At 37.2% G+C, this 9,183-nt stretch overlaps 3 protein-coding genes across 7 annotated transcripts; 1 reads left to right on the top strand and 2 right to left on the bottom strand.

Moving 5' to 3' along the window:
- Positions 1–1,792, bottom strand: LOC104741369 (splicing factor U2af small subunit A). 2 transcript variants are annotated; one of them, XM_010462218.2, is made up of 2 exons: positions 1,641–1,792; positions 1–1,229 (listed from the first exon to the last, which is right to left on the bottom strand). In XM_010462218.2, exon 2 carries the CDS (start codon positions 1,212–1,214, stop codon positions 315–317), a length of 900 nt encoding a protein of 299 aa, XP_010460520.1. In that variant the 5' UTR covers positions 1,215–1,229; positions 1,641–1,792; the 3' UTR covers positions 1–314. The 2 variants fall into 2 exon arrangements, with proteins under 2 accessions (XP_010460520.1, XP_010460521.1); XM_010462219.2 differs by lacking the exon at positions 1,641–1,792 and adding an exon at positions 1,524–1,608.
- LOC104743562 lies at positions 1,438–1,825 on the top strand (the record flags this gene model as incomplete). Its single annotated transcript, XM_019235513.1, is given in 2 exon segments — positions 1,438–1,560; positions 1,562–1,825. Coding segments are annotated over 2 exon segments (372 nt in total), but the record flags the coding sequence as incomplete, so codon positions are not given.
- Positions 2,157–5,341, bottom strand: LOC104741368 (cyclin-T1-3). Of its 4 annotated transcripts, none has more exons than XM_010462217.2 (7): positions 5,287–5,341; positions 4,588–4,835; positions 3,762–3,843; positions 3,394–3,528; positions 3,142–3,314; positions 2,910–3,055; positions 2,157–2,680 (listed from the first exon to the last, which is right to left on the bottom strand). In XM_010462217.2, exons 2-7 carry the CDS (start codon positions 4,809–4,811, stop codon positions 2,493–2,495), a joined length of 948 nt encoding a protein of 315 aa, XP_010460519.1. In that variant the 5' UTR covers positions 4,812–4,835; positions 5,287–5,341; the 3' UTR covers positions 2,157–2,492. The 4 variants fall into 4 exon arrangements, with proteins under 4 accessions (XP_010460519.1, XP_010460518.1, XP_019090747.1 ...); XM_010462216.1 differs by having other exon boundaries at positions 4,588–4,878; positions 5,287–5,332; XM_019235202.1 differs by lacking the exon at positions 5,287–5,341 and adding an exon at positions 4,017–4,454 and having other exon boundaries at positions 4,588–4,680.

Below are 9,183 nucleotides of genomic sequence, written 5' to 3'. Positions count from 1 at the left end.
TTTAAAAGAAAACTAAAACTCTTTTAGACCAACAGACGATAGTACAAAGTTCTAAGGAACACGGGTGAATATCAATAACAAGGGGACGCGGCAACAAGGTTTTTTTCCTAATCAAAAAACTACAAGAAAGTAACCCCAAACATTTTTATAATCTAAAGGAGTTGGTTCCACTCATTTCAAGTTCCAAATTAAAACAACCAAATGAAAATCCCATTGCCAGATTTTACCGATCTCAGAAACAATCAGCAAACGCATAGAAGCAGACGCACAAGAAACCACATTGCAGCAACTGTGATTCGAGTAAATCAAGAGTTTTAAGCTCCTCCCTCTTCCTTCTCCTCCCGTTCTCGGTTCCATTGCTCAATCCTTGCCCTCCTCTCCTCACTTCCTTCTCTCCCGCCACCAGGGCTCCCTCCTCGTTTAGGGCTTGCTGGTCTCCTACCCCTTGAACCATCCCTGTCTTGCCTCTCAGACCTCTCACTGCTTCTTTTCCCACTTCCATGACGGTAAAACTCGCGATCTCGGTCCCGGTGACCGAATTCCCTGTGAGGAGGAGGATCACGCCGGTCATAATCTCTCTTGTGCCTGGGGCTAATACTCCTGCTCCTGCTCCTGCTTCTGCTTCTGCTACCCCTGCGGTATGACCGCCGATACCTCCCAAAGAGTTTTCTCCTCAGCTCTCTCGAAACAAGCTTCACGTGCATGAAATTACAGTAGCCACCACGGTTACAGTTGTTTTCTTCATACTGCCGACACGTGGCTTCGCGGAAATCAGTCACAGGAGAGAAATCCGCAATGATGGGACGCCCTGAATAGAACCTGCCTTGCAGAGCCTGCAAAGCCGCTGCAGCCTGATCCTCTTCCTTAAACTGAACATATACGTTGCCAATCATGTGATCAGCAAGGTTGTCACAAATGTTGAGGCTCTCAATCTCACCAAACTTTCCGAGTTCCTCAAAGAGATCCTCAAAGAAATCCTCAAAATGCTCTTGGATCTTGCGAGGGTCGAGCGGTTGGCCCTGAGCGTCAACACCAGGTGTTATCATGTCAGGCCTTTGGTACATGTTTGAGAGGAGAAGTGTAGGGGAGATGGTGGGACGGTTGTGGAGACGAGAGCAACGGTCACCGTGGCGGCAAGCGCCAATCTTGAAGTAGAAGGGACAGTTGACTCTGTCCTTCTCGGTACCAAAAATTGAAGCCAAATGCTCAGCCATGGCAGAAGTCCCACCCTGAATTTACAGAATCAAACACACAAAAGTAATTGACACAAAATCTTTATCAACAAGCACAAACACACAGATATGTAAATCAAATACTAAACGAACTTAACTAATTGTAAAGCCATAGATTTCTATACAAGGGAATGAATTATCCAAGAACGATTGAAGATAAAAGCACATAGATCTTAGTCAGCTATTGAATTTGAATGAAGAATAATCACATAGATACAACCAAAGAGACGTGAGTATAATAAAATCGGAGACAGAGCAAAAGCTAAAGAAAAATTAGAGATAGAGACACACCCAAAAGGAGACAATAAAACACAGAGACGAAGCAGCGGCTCCAAGATAGAGCTGAGAAATACAGAGACAGAGCCGTAATAGATCACGAAACCGAAGAAAAAGAGAGAGAAGGCGTACAGAATGTTACAGAGATGAAGAGATCTGTGAAAGTTTAGCCACCGCCGGTGGAAAGAATCGCCGACGAAGAGCTGCCGTCTTCCTCTCCGATTGATGATCTAGGGTTTGCTTTGTTCGCGAGTTGGGGGAGAGAGAGAGAGATCCTGATATGTGGATTTATATTTAATTGAATTAAAAGATAAATAATGGAAACTTGAACCCGGTTCGGTTTCCTCTTATATGGAACAATACGCTTTTGGCTTGGGTAACTCTATTGACCGGTTTACGCGATCGGTATTACTCCTTTATCGGTAAGATAACTCTTGAGTTCCTCCTACTAATTTTTCACATCATTAAGGCTTCTAGTTTCAGTATATGCTACAATGTTTTAAACTTCTACTAATATGTATATGCTCATTCAATTTTCCGGATTAGAACTAGAGTTTTTGGGGTTTGCATCATTGATTGTGTTGTTCGTCAACATAACACAGACCTAACAGCACCTCATCAAAACCAAATTACTTAACCAATGAGAGAAGTCAGGAAAATTTTTGAACCTTTTGAACGAAACCCAAAACATTGATTCCAGATATACAACGATATAAAGTCTTCTAGAGTATTATAACACGTGAAATGGACACTTCTATACATAAACTCTCTGGACGAGAACAAAGATGATGAAAGCTTGAGGAATTCACTTTGCTCATACCTGAGAGGCTCTTAACTTAGACAAAAGCACCTAGCACCTCACTCGGATCGCTATATAATGCTACACTGCCTCTCTCATGAGTCTCCACATAATAATCTTCTTTTGTCTATCAACCCGACTCGGACTCTAAGAGAGATGACATCTTCATGCTGTTCAACAATGGCTCACCAGATGCCAGCCTGTCTATAGGACTGCAAAGGGTAGCTGTGAAACGGATGACCTCTAGCCATGTGGACTGGCTTCATGGGCGCAGGTATTGCCCAAGTTAACTCTCTTCTTGGAGGTGGAGGTGGAGGAGGCATAGTCCTCCTTCTGTCCACTTCTATCAGCATGCACATCTCCTGGATCACCTCTGTCACCATTGATGAAAACATCCCGTTATTTTAATCAACCACTAAAATCAGCAAGCAGTCTTTTCGTTCAGACTCAATATGTGCACATGGTAAGAACTTAACATGCCACTTAAATTGGAGCTATCTTATTGCCTATTATCAGCGCTAACATTATAAAAACACTCCATCTCACTTGATCAAATGACTGGCAATAATAACAGAGAAAAGTTAGTGTTTTGAACAACAAACCTTTTAATAGCTTAGTTGTAACTCCAAACTCCAACCACCAATCTCTCCTACTGCCTACTTTCGCGTTTTGAAATGAGGCAGCTAGGTGCACAGTCGCAGTTGCAATAACATGGGGTTTGTACTGCAAGCATAGGGTGGTTCGAAGCCTACACGAAACAACGCACTATAAGATTATTCAAACTCAATGTGGGGGAAAAATCACAGATATTCTAACAATAACAAGGGTCTTTACCAGTCATGCACAAAATTCCATGCAGATGTTGCAAGGTCAGGCCAAGCGTTCAGCCTATTCAAAGCCGCAGCCAGAGGTTTGTAGGGAAGTTCAATGTCTAGAAGAAAAGCACTTGTGTCGAGCAGAAGCCTCTCCCCGGCCAAAACAATTTCTTTAAATTCATGGTAACATTCCTACAGGCAGTAACAAGTAATATATTAGCAGAATGCTGGGTGCAAATTTACCAATACAGATAGATTCATAAATACTTACAGTTTGATGGATTCTAATTGAGGCAGAAGGATCCCACTCATAAATTATTTCATAAGACGCAACAACGACGCTGGACAGTTGACATGGCTCATCTTCAGCTTTGCAAGCGAGGAACAGACTGGCAGTTGCTATCGTCTGCAATTCACCAAGTGAAAATTAGAAGATGATATTAGTAAGCATCAATCAAATAATCTTCTAACTAATCACTAGAGACTGAATTAACTTTAAAAAAAAAAACACTTTCGAATTGTTTTGATCAGCATTATGTTGCTCATTACCCAAATCCTGTTCGAAATATAAATTTCTCACTTTCCTGTCAGCTTCAATGAATGCAATTGATCAGCATACTTATACAAAATAGTTCTTACCTGCCAGTCATTTTTAGCATGAGATTGACGCATGTAAAACCGGTGGCACATCATCATCGCACATGCTATTGTAACCTGGGACCTGTAGCAATGAGATTGTCAAAAACCTTCAACATGAACAAGTTCAAATGTTATAATATCTTGGGCAGCAACTAAATGCAAGACGTCACTTTCACCGAAACCAGCATTGTTATAACATGAAACTGTTCGGACACGCGTGATTAATGCAAAAAAAAAAACAAAAAACACCAGTACCTATGATAGATGATTCAAAAATAGTAGGCCGGAGGAAGTGCACTTGCTCAGAAAACTAAGAACATCAGTTGGTATTTGGTAATGGTAGGAACAGAGCTGAGGGTTTTGATAACCCAGCAGAGAATTACAAATACAGACATATATATATACTTATCACAAGGGCATGTCTAAACAGGTGAACAGCTCCAAAGCAAAATTCACAACAGATGCAAAGCCTCCCATTGCCGATGAGAAGTGAGCCAATATATGATGCATGAACACCAAATTTTGACTATAATTACATAATTCTCCATTCACGAGATATAAATGTAGTAGACAAAAATGAAGAATTTATTTATATAGTTCGAGAACCTCCAGACCACCTCCCACAGTGGCCCTACGACAAAATTTTCAACAGTTAGGCTAGCCATTGTCATGCATTAGGCACCCCTCTTTAAGCTAAAACAAGTTGCAAGAAAGAAGAAGCATTAAGTATACTCCATGAAGCAAGCAACCAGAGAGAACAAACACGCTACTTCCCAGCAAAAAGAAACAACAAATAAAGAAAGAATACTATTTGTTGTGAGCTTACACATGAAGGTTCATGCCAAGCCTTTGCAGGAAGGTGCAATACGAAGACCGTAGAAACGACTCCTTGACCAGGTCAATCCCATCTTTTCTTGATGGAGAGAAACGCTCAATCTCTTCCCTGGTGAAATACAATTCACATTGAGGGGATTCAAACAAAGAAACGTGTCTCGTCGTCTCCGTTTCAAAATGTTGTCGAGACCGCTTTCTCGGATGCTCCTCTCCCATAGTTAAAAGTTTCGATCTTTGAAACTAACACAAGACAAAGCTCAGATTTAGCTGACGAAAATAATATCTGCAAAATATAGCAAGCACCAGTCGATCAACGAGGATCCACAGAAACATAACGGAATTAATGATTCCTTACATAACAAATAAATGCAACAACATAACAAAGACACAAATCTCAATGGGTGTGTTAATTGAAAGCAGCACCTGTTTTTGTTAAAACAGCTTTTATAACATGACACGACACAAATCTGGTCCCAACAGATTCGATTAAATCACAACAAAAACTAAACAAGAGAATACGATTAATAAAAGTTCACGGCAAAATCTGCAGAACAGATCGGTAAATTACGAAACGTGAAGGGGATGAAGATGAGAAGAGTCAATTGATTCAAGAGATGAGACCAAACGAAAACGAAATCAATTTTAAACAGATAACGAAATTGGATTATCTAAGATTTGAGATTTCACTAACCCAAGTTTGCTTGGTCAGGAAAAAAAAAAAAACTCTTTGAAACTTGAAATTTTTCGCTGCTGCTTTTTTTTTTTTCTTCTTCTTATTCGTTTGTTGTTGTTGTCTTGAAACTCAGGAAAAAGATCTTGCGGTGTTGAGATTTTAATACCTAAAGATAAATATCGTACGCAAGTAAATGGGCCAGAATTTTTTTTGAAATGAAAAGTATATTAGATTAATATATGGGCTTGGACATTGAATTAAAATCCTATGACTATTTTCTCAACTTTCAAAATAATACATTAATACTTCTATAAATTAATATTCTATAAATTAATAAATTTTACTGGTCTGAGTAAAAATAATAAAACAATAACTAAATTCAATAAAATAATAAGATAATAATTTTTTGAAATCCCTATATAGAATATTGTCCCAATAATATCATAAATTAATAATTATGTAAAAAAAAATATATATTTATGATATAATAAAGTATGCTTTAAAATTCTAAATCTTCTCCTAGAACTCATATCTAGAAATAATTGTTATGTAGTATTTTCAAAATATAATGATATAAAATATTCTATAACAAGTCATAAAAATAGCTAACTTTTTTAAAGTTTTCAATTTGTAAATATGCATCATTTTCATTTTTATAGTTTAATAGGATATTAAAATGATATTATTATTCATAAATTTGTATTTATGTATGTCATGTGTATAAGTGAATTTGTCTACAGTATTTGTAATTTATTGTCAATTTCAAAATCATAAAATTTATAACATCCGAGAATCTAATTTTGTTTTGCTAAAATTGTCTCAATTCACTAGATTTTAAACAATTGAAAATATATCGATAAATTAATAATTATTAATTTACACTATAAATATTAATTTATAAAATGTCATAGTCTCATCATTATTAATATATAGAGTTTTTACTGTAGCATATTTGTAAATTCTTATGGATATTTATTTTGCCTTTGCAAAATATGTGGAATGTTTCATAAATTACTTTGAGAAAAAAGCACACACATATCTTATCTAAGGATTGGCAGCATGTAGAACAAAGAACATATAAATGTGTGATAAATTAATGAGAAATATCCTAAAATAGCACTAAAACAAGTTTTATAGACAATTATAGCACACATTTCATAGACTTCCAAAAATAGCATTAATTAACACATTGCAATATTTAAAATTAATTTTTATAATTTTTTTTTAGGTTTGAATTCTCAATTTCACATTTAGGGTATAGTTTTAAGAGGTCGGGTTTAGAATTTAGAATTTAGAATTTAATTTTAGAATATTATTTTTTTTAATATAGTGCTATTTTTGAAATTTTAGAGACGATATGCTAAATTTGGAAAAAAAAAGTTTTTTTGGTGCTATTTACGAGAATCTCCCTTAATTAATTAGAAGAGATAATAAAAGAAAGATTTTTGAGTTAAGCAAAATAGTGATCCCTAATCTAACATGTGGATCACTCTTTCGTCATGATGATAAACACTATTGACTGGATTTTGAAAACAGAATCACATAATTTGGACAATATTCTATATACTATTTGTGTATATCAAATAAATTAAAAATATGCCGAAACCAAGTATTACAATTCACAAAATACAGGCAATGGATTATATGTGTAAGCTGTCATGAGGCTTTCACATCTCCGTTACAAAGGGTATTGTCAGGTATTCATTACTCAGTATTATTTTTATACATTGTTAGTTTCATAATTGATCATTTGTTGTTTTTTCTTAGTCATTTAAAACCTATGTTTAAAAAATCGCTAGACGTTAGTCGGGCAGTGGAAGAGGGCCTAGCGATTAATTTATTAAATGAGGATTACAAAGAGATTAATAAGGGACTAGTTTAAGAGTATTTTAAATATTTTTATAATAAATGTTAACATTATACTTTTTAGTGGTTATATATTTCCTTTTCAAGTGAATTAGTAAAACTCGGCACATCACAGTTGGTTAATAACCTATTTAGTAAGGGTGAGTTTCCGGATCATCTTCTCCCCATGATTTTTTTTGTAAACCTGCAACCCTAGTTTATGGCCGCCACTAACTTAATAACCTATTTTTCATCATTTTCCTATTTTATAATCGATTATAGGAAAATCCCAGCAGAGCACCACCGCCGAGCAATTAAACGGCGTCTCGGCAGGCTCGACAGCTGCATTTTAAAGCGGGGTTTAAAACCCACTAGCATTTCTTTAGACATTAAAGAAGAAGCAAAATTTACGTACAAACAGATTGTCCAATAAGTGTGGTATACATATTTATTGGGTGGATTCTTACCAGTCTTACCTATCTCAATTTTGACAATAGCTATTTCGATTCCTTTCTTATAAAAATGTTTTTTGCCCATTAACTTTTTTCTCATCTTTCCAAACTACTATAACTTGGACATTGAAGCAATATCCAATATGACTATTTTCTCAACTTTCAAAATAGCATATCAATAAATTCGTTTTTTTTGTCAAACAAGTTTTCATTAAACTTAAAGCCTCAAAGAGGAGAATTCATACAAAGGGAAAATTGAAGGGTTAACAAGATTACAAAACATAGATAGATAATGGTTCCATGAGTTTTCTAAGGAGGTGCAAGTCTTTGGGAGGCTAGCAAGGCTTGAAAGATTTGTTGGGACCATGGTGGCAGTGCCTTTAAAGACATGCTCCGCAACTTCCTTGATCAACAAGTGATCAACAATGGCTCTTACAAAATATGCATCGGAGCTTTGAGAAAAGAGGTAAGATAGAGAACTGGGGGATAAGGTTCTCGCCATCAGGAGAAAGTTCAAGACCAATTGATCAAGGATTGCTACAGATTTCGGCACAAATCTCCTAGCAGATGGTGAAGTTACCAAGACTCGTAAGAGGTAAATACAATGTCGTAACAGAGCAGGTGGGTCCTCTCTCGCATGAAGCCTTTGGCCATGGAGGTTAAGGAGTCCCACACAAAGCTTGTAGCCGAGAATGCATTGTAGAAGAAGGGAAAACCCGAGCTTACACACTAATGGCGGTTGAAAGAGACAGAGAGATAAGGTTGTTCTAAGGTTAAGACTAGTAAGATGCAAGCAAAGCCGTAACATAGCAAGTGAGTCCTCCCTCACATGAAACTCATAGCCATGGAGGTTAAAGAGTCCCACACAAAGCTTGTAGTCGGCTTTGGCTTGAGACATTATGAGAAACACTAGGTTAGTACCAAGAAACAAATGGTAATGGTAATGTTTGAGGGTTTCGGTTATCTTTTGATACACACTATGAAGCTGATCTTGATAAAGGTGATGAACTACCCAACCTGTAGAGGCTTTTGCAACGCTATTACGGTTTCTATGGCCAGTAAAACTACAGGCAGAGGAAACTGGTAGGGTTGTATTTGATACTCTACTATGGGGTCTAAAAAACTTCAAAGTCAAATATGTAACAAAATCAAGCCGAGATTCTCTATCTACCAGGATTCGAAAATAGGATTTAGGTTCGAAAATCAAACCTGGATCGAGAAGACAAAGAAGAATTAGGTCTGGTTTGGTTTGTAGATTCAAATTTCCTCGGATAAAATGGCAAATCGGTGAGATTAGGAGAACACCCACAACCTAAAATAGCCAAAGATGCAAAAGGAGGGAAAGAGGTCGTCAGGGTTAAAGCTTTTTCCGTCAAAATCTCACTCAGTTTCGGCATCAAGACAGAGCTCCCTTCCGACATCAACCAAGTAGAACACTTGGTGATGGGGGATGAGCCCAAGGAGAAAGGAGGTGATAAGGATGACTTCGAGGGGAATCAATAAGATAGGCGGAAAGCAGGAACCATAGGGCGCCCAAATATCTCAGATTTATCGTCGAAAGACTGAGGTCTCTAGAGAATCACCTCACCAAGACGACCCACCGGATGAGCTGGGGGGG

The sequence above is a fragment of the Camelina sativa genome, chromosome 14 (assembly GCF_000633955.1).
Source record: "Camelina sativa cultivar DH55 chromosome 14, Cs, whole genome shotgun sequence".
NCBI lineage: Eukaryota > Viridiplantae > Streptophyta > Magnoliopsida > Brassicales > Brassicaceae > Camelina > Camelina sativa.
Note: the sequence above shows the minus strand (reverse complement) of the source record. Positions and strands in the feature narration are given on the sequence as shown.

Coding starts and splice junctions, on each gene's coding strand:
- LOC104741368 (XM_010462217.2), bottom strand. CDS start 4,811: ATGGGAGAGGAGCATCCGAGAAAGCGGTCTCGACAACATTTTGAAACG. Junction 3,844..4,587: donor CTTGGCATGAACCTTCATGT/GTAAGCTCACAA, acceptor TCATTGCTACAG/GTCCCAGGTTACAATAGCAT. Junction 3,529..3,761: donor ATGCTAAAAATGACTGGCAG/GTAAGAACTATT, acceptor GGTGAATTGCAG/ACGATAGCAACTGCCAGTCT.
- LOC104741369 (XM_010462218.2), bottom strand. CDS start 1,214: ATGGCTGAGCATTTGGCTTCAATTTTTGGTACCGAGAAGGACAGAGTC.